The sequence below is a fragment of the Nerophis ophidion genome, linkage group LG13, assembly GCF_033978795.1.
Source record: "Nerophis ophidion isolate RoL-2023_Sa linkage group LG13, RoL_Noph_v1.0, whole genome shotgun sequence".
NCBI classification, from domain to species: domain Eukaryota; kingdom Metazoa; phylum Chordata; class Actinopteri; order Syngnathiformes; family Syngnathidae; genus Nerophis; species Nerophis ophidion.
In genome coordinates this window covers 20,591,411-20,607,213 of record NC_084623.1, presented here as the reverse complement: position 1 = coordinate 20,607,213, position 15,803 = coordinate 20,591,411, and the positions used below count along the sequence as shown (strand labels likewise).

The 15,803-nt window shown below is 38.7% G+C and overlaps 1 protein-coding gene across 3 annotated transcripts; it reads left to right on the top strand.

The window, feature by feature from the left end:
• The first annotated feature begins 312 nt into the window (after positions 1-312).
• LOC133564309 (gastrula zinc finger protein XlCGF7.1-like) lies at positions 313-14,072 on the top strand. Of its 3 annotated transcripts, none has more exons than XM_061918529.1 (2): positions 313-956; positions 12,980-14,072. In XM_061918529.1, the coding sequence occupies exons 1-2, from the start codon at positions 833-835 to the stop codon at positions 13,936-13,938; spliced, it is 1,083 nt and encodes a 360-aa protein (XP_061774513.1). In that variant the 5' UTR covers positions 313-832; the 3' UTR covers positions 13,939-14,072. The 3 variants fall into 3 exon arrangements, with proteins under 3 accessions (XP_061774513.1, XP_061774515.1, XP_061774514.1); XM_061918531.1 differs by lacking the exon at positions 313-956 and adding an exon at positions 1,546-1,593; XM_061918530.1 differs by lacking the exon at positions 313-956 and adding an exon at positions 8,662-8,747.
• The last annotated feature ends 1,731 nt before the right edge of the window (positions 14,073-15,803 follow it).

Below are 15,803 nucleotides of genomic sequence, written 5' to 3'. Positions count from 1 at the left end.
ATAGTTTTTAATCATATTTGTTTTTATATTGGTTTTATATTTATTTATTTTTTGTTTTTATTCAGTCATTGGTGGAGCATAATATATATATATATATATACTTTTTTTTATTTTATTTTTTTTATTTATTTTTTTTTTTTTTACAATTGTTTTTAACATGGCTGTGCAGCACTTTGGAAACGTTATTGTTGTTTAAATGTGCTATATAAATAAAGTGGATTGGATTGGATTGGTTAAATACGGTAGTGCCGGCTCGTCCGTGTTATCATCACGTGATCTCTTTCGGTTCACTTCGCGCGAGAGAATACGAGAGACTCACAGAAAGAAGCGCGATGAAGTTGTGTTCTATTTTCCACAGATACCGATGTTTTGTTTCCCGGTGCTGTGAGGCATTGTACTGAACCATCCTTAAAATAAACCATCATCTTTCTTTTATATTCAACTGGAGTATTCATTGAAGATGAGTGAAGAAAGAAGAAACCCAACAAGAACCATAGTGACAGCGAGCGATTCTCGCTTTCAGAATCGGTTCGCGCATGCGCTGAACCGATTGTGTTTCCAAAACAGGGAGACGGGAGAAAACAGTGACGGAGCAAGATGGCGTTGGATGGAGAAGAGGGTTTTGTGGTCGTAACTGTTCTGTGTTCTCAACCTGCGCGTACATGTACATGTATATGTCTTTAAACTGAGTAAACGTCGTCAATATTTAATTACATCCAGATACATTGGGCTGAGTGCGCCTTAACGCCTCTCAGGTTAACTTAGCTTGTCAGTTGCTAACGGAAGTTACCAACACGTCGATAAGCAGAGATGATATTGTGATTGTGTGAACATGTGCGAAAGAACGACAGCTGAGTTCGACGAGGAACGTTCTCGAACTAAAGAGGAGAATGAGCGACAGCATCAACTACTGGACGCTTTCAAGAAGAAGTATCAAGTTGCGTCAAACACAGCAGGTTTGTTTCATTCTTACTCTCACAAGCTTACTCACTTTTTATCTGGTCATTAAAGGCCTACTGAAACCCACTACTACCGACCACGCAGTCTGGTAGTTTATATATCAATGATGAAATATTAACATTGCAACACATGCCAATACGGCCGGTTTAGTTGACTAAATTACAATTTTAAATTTCCCGCGGAGTTTCTTGTTTAAAACGTCGTGGGATGATGACGCGTGTGCGTGACGTCTCCAGTTGGAGGGGACGTATTAGCGCAGCACCACTTGCGGCTAAAAGTCGTCTTTTCATCGCACAATTACACAGTATTCTGGACTTATGTTTTGCTGTATCTTTTGCAATTCTTTCAATTAATAATGGAGAAGTCAAAGTAGAAAGATGGAGGTGGTGTTGCGATCCGCTACTTGGATCACCACATATGGTTTATACTTCCAGTTGTTGTATCACTGTTGTTCTACACTCTTACTTCCTGTTTAGTCAGTCACCATGGTTGCTCATTGATCCCACCTGCTAATCACGGTTTCTGCACACCTGTCACTTTTTGATTACTCCCCTATTTAAGCCCGTCCCTTTTCGTTATTCTTTCTGGGACTCTAATTTGCCTTTGAGCAACATTCACGACTGTCTACTACCCGTATGTATTTTCTCGCTTGCTCTTACGCTAAGCCACTCGATATTCCAGCTTTCATGCTGAATGTTTTTTATTTACTCTTTTGTGTGCTTCGTGCCAAGTATAGTTTTTGTATTTTCTATTCCTAGCTTTCATGCTAGCGCCCTTGGTTTATTTTTGTCTGTTAGCTCCAGTGTTTTTGTTTATAGTCTGTTTTGTTAAGTGTAATAAATCATTTAAACTTACCGTTGCTGTGTTCATACTGACGCATCCACAAAGGGACCAATTTGGCATCACATGCCAACCAGTCGTAACAGGTGGGAAGCTTTAGCCTTTAGCCACACAAACACAAGGTGTTTCCTTGTTTAAAATTCCCGAAGGTGAAGCTTTACTATGGATCAGAGCAGTCAAGCGAACATGGTTCCCGACCATTTGTCAACCGGCAGGTTTCAGTGAAAAAATTGTGTTAAAAAGTCGCCTCTTACCGAAGATCTGCGGATCTTGCGCCTTCCATGCAGCTGCCGTGACTTCCCTCAGACACTGGCGTCAACACACCCGTGGACACACCCCTCCGACTATCAGGTTCTATTTAACTCACTAAAACACAATTGAAAGATAAGGGATTTCCCAGAATTATCCTAGTAAATGTCTCTAAAAACATCTGAATCGCTCCCAATGAAACGCCTTTTTTTTTTTTTCCTAGTTCTTTGCTATCAATATCGTCAGCCACAAATCTTTCATCCTCGCTCAAATTAATGGGGAAATTGTCGTTTTTCTTGGTTCGAATAGCTCTTGCTGCTGGAGGCTCCCATTATAAACAATGTGAGGACGTGAGGAGCCCTCACACCGGTGACGTCATCGTCTGCTACTTCTGGTAAAGGCAAGGCTTTTTTATTAGCGACCAAAAGTTGCAAACTTTATCGTCAATGTTCTCTACTAAATCCTTTCAGCAAAAATATGCCAATATCGCAAAATAATCAAGTATGACACATAGAATGGACCTGCTTTCCCCGTTTGAATAAGAAAATCTCATTTCAATAGGCCTTTTAAATTCCATTCCGTTTTTTAAAGGCCTACTGAAATGATATTTTCTTATTCAAACGGGGATAGCAGGTCCATTCTATGTGTCATACTTGATCATTTCGCGATATTGCCATATTTTTGCTGAAAGAACTTAGTTGAGAACATCGACGATAAAGTTCACAACTTTTGGTCGCTAATAAAAAAAGCCTTGCCTGTACCGGAAGTAGCAGACGATCTGCACCTGACGTCATGGGTTGTGGAGCTCCTCACATTCTCACATTGTTTACAATCATGGCCAACAGCAGCGAGAGCGATTCGGACCGAGAAAGCGACAATTTCCCCATTAATTTGAGCGAGGATGAAGGATTTGTGGATGAGGATAGTGAGAGTGAAAAACTAGAAAAAGAAAAAAAAGACAGGGCAGTGGGAGCGATTCAGATGTTATTAGACACATTTACTAGGATAATTCTGGAAAATCCCTTATCTGCTTATTGTGTTACCAGTGTTGTAGTGAGATTATACTGTCGTACCTGAAAGTCAGAGGGGTGTGGCCACTGGTGTGGTGACCGGCAGTGTGTCTGGGGGAAGCCACGGAGGAGGCAAGAGAGTCGCAGCTGCCTCTTTTTACACGAGGAACGACGCAAGCTCCGCTCATGTCTACGGTAAGAGCTGACTTATTACCACAATTTTCTCACCGAAACCTGCTGTTTGACATGTGGTCGAGAACTGTGTTCGCTTGACCACTCTGTTCCATAGTAAAGCTTCACCTTCAGGAATGTAAACAAGGAAACACCGGCTGGGTTTGTGTTGCTAAAGGCAGCTGCAGTGCACCGCTTCCTACTTACATCTTTCTTCTTTGACATCTCCATTATTATTTGAACAAATTGCAAAAGATTCAGCAACACAGATGTCCAGAATACTGTGTAATTATGCGATTAAAGCAGACTACTTATAGCTGGGATCGGGCTGGAAAAAAATGTCCGCTACAAACCGAGACGTCACGCGCACGCGTCATCATACCGACGTTTTCATTAGGATACTTCGCGCGAAATTTAAAATTGCAATTTAATAAACTAAAAAGGCCGTATTGGCATGTGTTGCAATGTTAATATTTCATCATTGATTTATAAACTATCAGACTGCGTGGTCGGTAGTAGTGGGTTTCAGTAGGCCTTTAAGACAGACCACCTTAAAAAACGGAATGGAATTAAAAAAAATTTTTTACTGAATGAGACACCCAGAATTAATAAAGAATGTGGGATTTACAATATTAACTATCAATGATAAAACACTGAATATTGACAACATATGAACGTCAACCCCCCTCTCCATCGACATATTTTACAATCAAGCGAAACGCAACAAAAAATGCAACAAAAACAGCCAAATATGAATGCGAATGGTAAAAAATAAACCCACCTACAATCTGATATATCACTAAGCTTTAGAACAGGGGTTTCAAACTCAATTCACCTGGGGGCCACTGGACGCAGAGTCTGGGTGAGGCTGGGCCGCAAGAAACGATTTCTTAAAAATAATGTTGCATACTCCTCAGCATGTCTAGTTGTATAATGGCGTTTCAAATTGTATCCCTTGTGCACCGGAACTTTCTGTGTGCAAATAAGACACGTCGGGGTGCCCCCGTGCTCAACAAAGAAATATTGCCTCTCCCACTTTTCCTGGAATTGTCTTTGCACATCACTAACGCTTCTCTTCACTGCAGACTTTGAAAAAGACATGTTTGGGATTGTGGAATATATTTGTATCTAGTCGACGCACAGAGAATGTTTTTTCCGCAATGTGAGTCGTTCAGCTTTCCCTCCCTACAGCAACACGGCGGTCGGCGGATAATACTGGGATAGTGAGTGCAAAAAAGTGACGGCTCCCGGAGTGTTATCCGTAGTGTTCATCATGTGAGGCAATGCAAAATAAACAATAAAAAACACAAATAACGGTTTGAGTTGGTCCAGGTTATCGGGGACTGTTATTACCGACGGACAGGTGTCGCGGTGTAACTGCAGCCAGGCAGTAAGAAAACCCTCGTCACCATGGCAACGTCTGTCGCTTTCACTCATTTGCCGCTTTTTCACTAACGCAGTGGTAGGCAACCCAGAACGTTTAAAGAGCTATTTTGGACCCAAATAACACAACGCTGTCAAGTGCCATTCATAAAAAACTTGCGGGCCGCACCAACATTAAACTTTCATATTAAGGTGGGCCCCGCAAAATAACGCGTGTCTGAGACCCCTGCTTTAGAACTTTACTGTAAAAATCTTCTTCCACGTCTGTCCCTGCTGTGACTTAGATTACCATAGTAACTAATTAGATTACCATAGTAACTAGTATACCATGCAAAAACGGATCTGTATATCATGTATATTTCTTATACTTAGCAAACTCATCCAGCGGGCCGCATGTTTGACACCCCTGGTATTATCTATCATAAACATGTAATATTTAAGAGAAGTTGCTGTTCATTTCAGTGTGTAAAAATAATGCATATCAACAAGTTTACACAAAGCTCACTATTAATTTACCAAATACGTTTTTCATTGCAATCAAAATGATTATTGCAGCCTCTGTGCTAATTTGAAATTGCCTGTCAATCCTTTTCCCTCTCATCTTCTTCTGCCAAACCCTTCAAAACACATTTAAAGAGTGTTTGGAAAAATATCTTTGAAAAGCAATTTCTTATAGTTACTCGTTACATTGCAGAAAAAAAAGGAAATAATTTACTTACAGACTATCTCTTTAATAGATGTAATTAAAGGGGAACATTATCACAATTTCAGAAGGGTTGAAACCAATAAAAATCAGTTCCCAGTGGCTTATTTTATTTTTCGAAGTTTTTTTCAAAATTTTACCCATCCCGGAATATCCCGAAAAAAGGCTTTAAAGTGCCTGATTTTCTCTATCTGTGAAGCCACCGTCCATTTTCCTGTGACGTCATCCAGTGATGCCAATACAAACAAATGGCGGATAGCACAGCAAGATATAGCGACATTAGCTCGGATTCAGACTCGGATTACAGCGGTTTAAGCGATTCAACAGATTACGCATGCATTGAAACGGATGGTTGGAGTATGGAGGCAGATAGCAAAAACAAAATGAAGAAGAAACTGAAGCTATTGACGCTATTCGGCCATGTCTGCCTTCGCATTGCCGGTAAAATGTGCAGACCAAACGATCAGGACTTTCGCATCTTGTGACACTGGATCAACTTAAATCCGTCGATTGGTACGTGTTTGTTTGGCATTAAATGTGGGTGGAGGGAATGGCTGTATGCAAATATTGCTATAAATGTACATACAGGTAGCCTAAATAGCATGTTAGCATCGATTAGCTGGCAGTCATGCCGTGACCAAATATGTCTGATTACCACATAAGTCAATAACATCAACAAAACTCACCTTTGTGATTTCGTTGACTTTATCGTTGGAAATGCATCCGCAGGTTATCCATACATCTCTGTGCCATGTCTGCCTTAGCATCGCCGATAAAATGTGCAGACACTCCGGCACATTCAATGGGGGTCTGGCGGAAGATTTATTTGACATTATTGTTGGAAATGCATCTGCTTTGAGTGTCGCAGGATATCCACACAATCTTGCCATCTCTGTAGTAGCATAGCTTTCGCCGGTAAAGTGTGCGGAACAAACGACTGACCATTTCGTCGGCTTTCCCCACACTCATATTTTGGACAAATTTCGTCCAATTTCTTGCCACTTTCGCATCTTTGGGCCAGTGGTGCAACTTGAATCCCTCCCTGTTAGTGTTGTTACACCCTCCGACAACACACCGACGAGGCATGATGTCTCCAAGGTTCCAGAATACAGTTGAAAAAACGCAAAATAACAGAGCTGAGACCCGGTGTTTGTAATGTGTTTGAGAAAATGGCGGCTTTATTACCTAGGTGACGTCACGTTCTGACGTCATCGTTCCGAGAGCGATAAATAGAAAGGCGTTTAATTCGCCTAAACTCACCCATTTAAAGTTCGGAAATCGGTTAAAAAAATATATGGTCTTTTTTCTGTAACATCTAGGTATATATTGACGCTTACATAGGTCTGGTGATAATGTTCCCCTTTAATGACCAGCGGATGGAAATATCGTGTTACTTTAAACAAAAACTTCAAATATGGCATATGCAGTTGTAATGTTTCATAAGACCACAGTGTGTGTAGGTTCCTTTAGCGCAGGGGTGTCAAATGTACGGCCCACGAACCGGTTTTATTAGGCTTGCGAAATAATATGTATCCCCTTCATGTGTGATTCATGAAATGAGTTCAAATTGACAAGTTTTGTTGTAGATGATATGTACAGAATAAACATCATAATGTTAGTACATCAGTTGAGGAAAATGAATAAATTACATTAAAAACATTTTATTTAGTTTTTATTCAATTCATCTTCTGACAGATTAAAAATTAACTCCAATATTAAAACTCTGCCTGACTCAATTTCATTTTTTTGACAGAAGAACATTTTCACATAATTTATTCAGAAAGTATAAATAATCACAAATGAAGATAGAATACTTTTTACCGCAACATGTAAGTGTAAAACAGAAAGAAAAAGAAAAAACATTATAATTTGTACATTTGCTTTATTTTCAAACAAAGAAAACAATCTGAAGTTGTTTTTATTTTAAAGTTATAATGCCATAATTTGACCAGTTCGGCCAACTTGGAAACATGTTTTCCTCCATGTGACCCCGGTGGTAAAATGAGTTTGACACTCCTGCTTTAGAGGAAAACTTAATTTTGTTACTTATTGGTATTTGCTGTTGTGTATTTGGAATCTGCATAAATACTGTACACTTTAAATCAAACTGTGGAGGTATTGCGAAGATACTTATAAAACAATCTTGCCTTCTTTCATACTTCCAGGAAACGAGCTGTTAGGAATTTGTTTAATTGCTGAAATTTTTGCCATTGGTAAGGTTTGACTTCAAATTTGAAGGACCTATAAAGATTCCAAATACAGAACAGCAGATACCAATAGGTAAGAAAACTTGATTTTGCAAAATAGGTTGCATTTTGACAGTTAGAAATTCCACCCATCCATTTACTAACGTTTGTCCCTCTTGGGGTTGCGGGGGTGCTGGAACCTATCCCAGCTGTATTCGGGCGGAAGACGGTGTACACACTGGACAAGTCGCCATCTCATCGCAGGGCCAACATAGATAGACAGATAACATTCACTCTCAAAGGACAATTTAGTGTTGCCAATCAACCTATCCCCATGCATGTCTTTGGAGGTGTGAGGAAGCCGGACTACCCACACAGTCTTTGGGAGAACATGCAAACTCCACACAGGAAGACCCGGGGATCGAACCCAGGACTTTGTTATTGTGAGGCACACGCACTAACCCCTTTACCACCGTGCATCCCCATTCCGAAACTGTTTTTCGTAATTTCATTTGTGTAACTAAGGTGTTTCTGTAGCTTGTTTACTTCAAATGCAGTCAGTAGTCGTTCGTTCAACTTCTTTAGTTATTCTAATAGATTCCATTTTATGACCTCTCTCTTTTATCATTTGGGCTATTCTACTTCCAGCCCATGAGTTCAGTTAAAAAAATTTGAGTGACTCACATTTTTGCAGCACAGTCTTAAAAACACTACAGTGCTGTCTTAGAAATTATATGATATTTGACTAGCTTTTTTGCAGTTTGAAGGTCTTTAAAGGGGAACATTATCACCAGACCTCTGTAAGCGTCAATTGATGTTGCAGAAAAAAGACCATAAGTTATTTTAACCAATTTCCGAACTCTAAAAGGGGGAATTTGGCAATTTAAACACCTTTCAATTGTTCGCTGTCGGAGCAATGACCTTTCACCCGTGACGTCACATCGTGAAGCGACCCGCCATTTTCTCAAACACATTACACACACCAAGTCAAATCAGCTCTGTTATTTTCCGTTTTTTGGACTATTTTCCAGTACCTTGGAGACATCATGCCTCGTTGGTGTGTTGTCGGAGGGTGTAACAACACGAACAGAGACAAATTCAAGTTGAACCAGTGCCCAAAAGATGCGAAAGTCCCTCGTTTGTTCCGCACACTTCACCGACGACAAAGATGGCAAGAATGTGTGGATATCCTGCGACACTCAAAGCAGATGCATTTCCAACGATAAAGTCAACGAAATCACAAAGGTGAGTTTTGTTGATGTTATTGACTTATGTGGAGTGGGCTAATCAGACATATTTGGTCACGGCATGACTGCAAGCTAATTGATGCTGGCATGCTATTTAGGCTGGCTGTATGTACATATTGCATCATTATGCCTCATTTGTAGCTATATTTGCATCCAGCCTTTCCCTCCACCCACATTTAATGCCAAACAAACACATACCAATCGTCGGTTAGAAGGCGATCGCCGAATTCGTCCGCGGTTCCTCCCGTGCTGCTGTCTGTCGTGATATGGCTCAAAAGCTTCTGTTTCTTCCTTAATTTCATTTTCGGTACCTGCCTCCACACTCCAACCACCCGTTTCAATACATGCGTAATCTGTTGAATCGCTTAAGCCGTTGAAATCCGAGTCTGAATCGGAGCTACTATGCTATACCTTTCTGTGCTATCCGCTATGTTTGTTTCTGTTGGCTTCACGCTGTGACGTCACAGGACAATACACGGGTGGATATAGCAGGCACTTTGAAGCCGTTTTTCGGGATATTGCGTGATGGGTAAAATTTTGAGAAAAACTTCAAAAAAATAAAATAAGCCACTGGGAACTGATTTTTATTGTTTTAACCATTCAGAAATTGTGATAATGTTCCCCTTTAAAAACAGCAGCATGCTCCTGTATCTCTGACAAAATAGATCGACCAGAATCAAATGTCTACTGTAGAATATATACAGAATAAGAATAAGTTATGGGAAAAGTCTGCTGAAAGTCTATGCTGAAAAATCACTTATATACACGCAGTGAGATCCAATAATTATTTAAAAAAGAACTAAAATAAATTGACACACTTTTAGAAAACCCACTGATTTGCTTGTGTTGTGTTTCTTATGCTTCACTGATAGTGTTTCAGTCTTCTTTTTAATGGCACAACTTTTTTTTTTTTTATATTTGTTTGAACTGTAGCACTATAAGGGAGTAACTAATACAATCTGGACTCAGTGCATCCGAAAAGTGTTCACAGCGCTTTACTTTTTCCATGTTTTATTATTTTACAACCTTATTTAAAAAAATAATAAATAATGTTTTGTCATCAAATTATACTGACAATATGAATGTGTACTTTGTGTTTTGGAAAATTTATTAAAATTAAGAATCACATGTACATAAGCATTCCCATCATTTTCACTAATACTTTTAAGCAGTAATTAAAGCCTCAAGTTTTTCTGAATACGATGCCACAAGTTTGGCATACTTATCTCCGGGTAGTTTCGCCCATTTCTCTTTGAAGCACCTCTCAATCTCCATCAGGTTGGATAGGAAACGGTTTTCATCTAGGATGTCTCTGTACATTGCGGCATTCCTCTTAGTCTAGTCAGGGAGCTGAGCAATAACCTGATGGTCACTCTGTTAGAGTACAGCATTCCTCTGTGAAGAAAGAGGAACCTTCCAGAAGGACGACCATCTCTGCAGCAAACCACCAATCAGGCCTGTATAATATAGTGGTCTGACGGAAGCCATTTACCTGTAAAAAGTTTGCCAAAATGAAGCTGGAAGACTCAGACAATGTGATTCTCTAGCCCAGGGGTCACCAACCTTTTTGAAACTAAGAGCTACTTCATGGGGAAATGATTAATGCGAAGGGCTACCAGTTTGATACACACTTAAATAAATTGCCAGAAACAGCCAATTTGCTCAATTTACCTTTAATAAATAAATCTATATATATATAAAAATGGGTATTTATTTGTCATTCCGTCGTACATTTTTTTTCCTTTTACGGAAGGTTTTTTGTAGAGAATAAATGATGAAAGAAAACACTTAATTGAACGGTTTAAAAGAGGAGAAATCAAGAAAAAAATGAAAATTTTATTTTGAAACATAGTTTATCTTCAATTTCGACTCTTTAAAATTCAAAAATCAACCGAAAAAGATGGAGAGAAAAACTAGCTAATTCGAAAAAATTAAAAAAATAATTTATGGAACATCATTAGTAATTTTTCCTGATTAAGATTAATTTTATAATTTTGATGACATTTTTTAAATAGGTTAAAATCCAATCTGCACTTTGTTAGAATATACAACAAATTGGACCAAGCTATATTTCTAACAAAGACAAATCATTATTTCATCTAGATTTTCCAGAACAAAAAATATAAAAGAAATTCGAAATACTTTGAAATAAGATTTAAATTGGATTCTACAGATTTTCTAGATTTGCCAGAATAATCTTTTTGAATTTTAATCATAAGAAATATTTCATAAATATTCTTCGTCGAAAAAACAGAAGCTAAAGTGAAGAATTGAATTAAAATGTATTTATTATACTTTACAATACAAAAACAAATACTTAAACATTGATTTAAATTGTCAGGAAAGAAGAGGAAGGAATTTAAAAAAATATAAAAGAAATTCGAAATACTTTGAAATAAGATTTAAATTGGATTCTACAGATTTTCTAGATTTGCCAGAATAATCTTTTTGAATTTTAATCATAAGAAATATTTCATAAATATTCTTCGTCGAAAAAACAGAAGCTAAAGTGAAGAATTGAATTAAAATGTATTTATTATACTTTACAATACAAAAACAAATACTTAAACATTGATTTAAATTGTCAGGAAAGAAGAGGAAGGAATTTAAAAGGTAAAAAGGTATATGTGTTTAAAAATCCTAAAATCATTTTTAAGGTTGTATTTTTTTCTCTAAAATTGTCTTTCTGAAAGTTATAAGAAGCAAAGTAAAAAAATTAATACATTTATTCAAACAAGTGAAGACCAAGTCTTTAAAATATTTTCTTGGATTTTCAAATTCTATTTGAGTTTTGTCTCTCTTAGAATTAAAAATGTCGAGCAAAGCGAGACCAGCTTGCTAGTAAATAAATACAATTTTAAAAAATACAGGCAGCTCACTGGTGAGTGCTTCTATTTGAGCTATTTTTAGAACAGGCCAGCAGGCGACTCATCTGGTCCTTACGGGCACCGCGTTGGTGACCCCTGCTCTAGCCTGATGAGACAAAGATTGAACTCTTTGGCGTGAATGCCAGGCGTCATGTTTGTCATCACCAAGCCGATACCATCAATTCCATTAAAGCATGGTGGTGGCGGGGATGATTTTCAGGAACTTAAGAGACTAGTCAGGATAGAGGGAATGATGAATGCAGCTATGTCCACCTGGTACATTCTCTTTCATTGGTGATGTGAGAGAGGAGAACAAATACTGTATGGCTGGGTCGGGGAACTTTATGTAGCAGGTAAATCTACTGTTAAAATGTTGCTTACTGTACTTTTACTGAAGATTGCTTGAATGTTTTAAATGTGAGCAGAAATATTTCCTCTTGCTAATTCAACCTAAAGTTTTGGTTGCACTGTATATAATAAAGATGTCAATGCATTTGCCATTAATTGTTGTTTATTTCTTGTTTGTATCTATGATTAATTTTTACATAATTATTCCCATACAAGAAATAACAGGAATATAGAAAACCTCACCTGCAGTAAAAATAAAAAATAAAAACCGTAATGACACCTCTCACATCGAATCCACAATCTTCATAGTTTGCATCCAGTTCGATTATTATTATTTCACCAGTTGATTTTTCTTTTACTTTTTTTTTTGCTTAAAAGTTCAATCGATCTCAACTCACTGAATCGTATTGGCAAACACAAATATCGAATCGAAACATTACACATGTACCGTTAACTTTGTACTTGTAGGCGGGTCTGCTGCTTGGCACTTTGTGTGCTTATGGGCTATGGAAGCCCAGGGCTCAGACCTCACACATTAATATTAAAACAAAAACCGCATTCAATATTTTGCGGAACACAATTGGCAGGAGATGGGAGCACAAATCACCCGGAAAGTAAAATGTTACCTTCGTTTATAGCAAACTCTTTGAAAAAATAACATATTTCACTATTATTCTGGTTATTGCCACTTGTTTTCCTTGCAGCTGACAAAGCCTCCTTTTTACTTGTCATTCCTTTCACACACTTCTCCATCAATTGAGCACTGCTGCCACATAGTATTGTTCCAACATGAATACTAGAGTAGACACAATAATGAAAAGTTCCCCTTCCACCTCACCTGCTATTTTAGAAGCACAGGATTATATCCATAGTTTTACCCCCTTATGTTGGTCTTTCACACAACACAAAGTCCTAAAAAATATATTTACGTTTGAGGAGGAAAAAGAGAGAAATTTAAAACAAGCCACTATTATTACTTTCTTTCTGAAGCCCGTGTTTGTCTTTTGTCTTGTAGACATGAGTGAAGAACATATTCCCCAGGACTGGACCACCAGGGTGGAGCAGGAGAAGCCACAGCCCCCCCACATTAAAGAAGAGGAGCCACGGTCCCCCCACATTAAAAAGGAGGATGACGAACATTGTATCAATCAAGAGGGAGAGCAACTTGGAGGACAGGAAAAGTTCCTGGTGACTCACTTTTTCCCTGTGAAGAGTGAAGATGAGGGTCAAAATGAGGAGAAGAAAGGGGCGGAGCCTCCAAGCAGCGGTTCTCTGTTAGCGCCACTATCAGATAGTGACGACACGGCGTCACACTCTGATGGAGATTCTCCGGCTGATAAGACATGTCGTTCTGATAAGACACACTGGAAATGTTCTCAGTGCGACAAAACTTTTTATGACAGCAGTAATCTGAAAAGACATATGAGAACGCACACCGGAGAGAAACCGTTCATGTGCACAATTTGCGGAAAAACATTTTCCCGGAAGTCACATCTAACAATACACACCAGAGTCCACACCGGAGAGAAACCGTTTTCCTGTTTAGTGTGCGGCGTAGGTTTTGCACAAAAACAGTATTTGAAGATTCACACAAGAATACACACCGGAGAGAAACCGTTTTCATGTTCAATGTGTGATATAGGATTTGCACAAAAACAATATTTGAAAATACACATGAGAATACACACCGGTGAAAAGCCGTTCTCATGTTCAGTGTGTGGTAAAAGTTTTGTACAAAACCAAGATTTAAAAATACACATTAGAAGACACACCGGGGAAAAATCTTTCACCTGTTCAATCTGCAACAAAAGCTTTTGTGACCGAACACCACTCGTACGACACATGAGAACACACACTGGTGAGAAAGTGTTGGGTTGCAGTGTGTGTGATGAAAGATTCTCTTATAAGTACCAGCTTGACAATCACAAGTGTGCTGGCGAGGACAGCAGCAGTAAGTCAAACTGTGGGACTTGAAAAATTATAAAAACGTTGACCATGTTGACCTTTAAATATCACAAACATGTGTGACACCAATACCGCGGGTAGAACGCAATTTTGTTTTTATGCTTCTATTTAAATGCAATAAAAATGTGGGGGGAAAAAAGTTATTGTTTGTGTCATGTCCTTTTATTTTCACCCGCATAAAAAAATCATTCTAACTTAGATTGTTTCCCTGGCTTCGAGACTCTCCCGAAGGACAGAAGGACAGCGCAGCGAAGACACAACAAACTTCCTTCTTGTCTCTCATGGACACACACCTGTTGTTGTTGACTTTGGACTAGTGACTGCAATACATCAAGGCCGCGGAATTTAGACACACTACAGGCTTACACAAACACACACATCCACAAAAATATATGCCACACATACACACCCCATCTCCCCCAACCCAACGCCCTCGACGCAAATCCCATAGGGGTGATGAATGGATGGCCAGCGCCTGAGAGCTGCGGCCTACCACCATGCCCTTGAACTACCTTCCCTCTGTTGCTAGATATCTCGAGATGCATGTTGTAATATGTATATGCGCTTTACTTTGGATGTTTTTTTCCCACTCCAGACTGGGCTCCCTTAGAAGCCCAGTCTGGATTGTATTTTTTTATTCATCCTTCCCCAGCGTTGACCTTTTCCCCCATCTTTTACCCTGTACACTGTTTGTCTAATCTTGAGCAGGTTTGTGCTGAAACAATAATGACAATAAAACCTATCCTATCCTTGCTGTGGTCTCTGATCGTTTTGTTTGTACCTGGTGGTTAGAAAACTGGATTGTAGTCTACTCACGATTCAAAATCCTCACAAGAAGATATAGAGGAAAATAAAATGCCAAACAAAGCTGTTTTGTCAATTTAATTTTGAGTCACTCCAAAATCCAGACGCCCATAGATTATTACATATGTTTTCCATTGATAATTTGTGTGTGATTGCATTGTCAACACATTCAACTACGTAAAGAACAAAGTATTTAATAAGAATATATCAGTCATTCAGATCGAGGATGTGTTATTTTAGTGTTCCCTTTGTTTTGGGGCAATTTATATAGGATAAATAAACTCTGAAGCATATGTTCACTTAACAATAACAGGTACAACAGACAATTGTTATTCAACACTGCCTGCTAGTGTTCATAATGAGAATGACATGAGAATACACACTATCATCCATCCAATTTCATTCGGGTGTCCAGATGCGACTTTTTCAGTTACGAAATAAATCTTCTAGCCTAGAGTACTGGCCAAAACCGATGTTAATCGAATACGATATTACAATGTGTGAATACATTGGATCAAAAGTCCACTTACGATGGAGCCCAGGGGAGCCGTTCAATTCTGCCTATAATGCCCCTTAAAAACATCTTAACACTTCCATTAGGGTTTCATATACATGATGTAAGTATTCATGTAATATAGTAACCGCAAATTTTATAATAACATTTAATACTTACGCATTTTGATCATTCTAAGCTTATGCGGCACATTAATTCCTAAAACGCATCACGTTTGCTTTTGTTTTTCTTCCTCACTGATTATTACTCACTGCAGATGTTATGAAAGCCAACATACATAAGACATCACTTACTGTACAATGTCTGCTTTCGTTAGGATGCAGACTACAAGGATGTTCATATATTACTAATTTGGATTAAAAACGTTTCATAATCCTCATGAAGAAACAGGGTGGATGGTCTGGGGGGAACAAGCATTTTTCGTGTCATCCTCGCCAGTTCCAGGTCCTATATGGCGGTCAACGTGTCCCAACTTGTCAGATTATCTCCTCAATCATCTACTGTCCAGGTGAGAGGCGGGGGGTGTATATTGTAGCGTCCCGGAAGAGTTAGTGCT

Excerpts from the sequence above, each read along its gene's own strand:
- LOC133564309 (XM_061918529.1), top strand. The coding sequence starts at position 833 with ATGTGCGAAAGAACGACAGCTGAGTTCGACGAGGAACGTTCTCGAACT. Across the intron at positions 957-12,979 it reads AGTTGCGTCAAACACAGCAG|ACATGAGTGAAGAACATATT; the intron begins GTTTGTTTCATT and ends TTTGTCTTGTAG.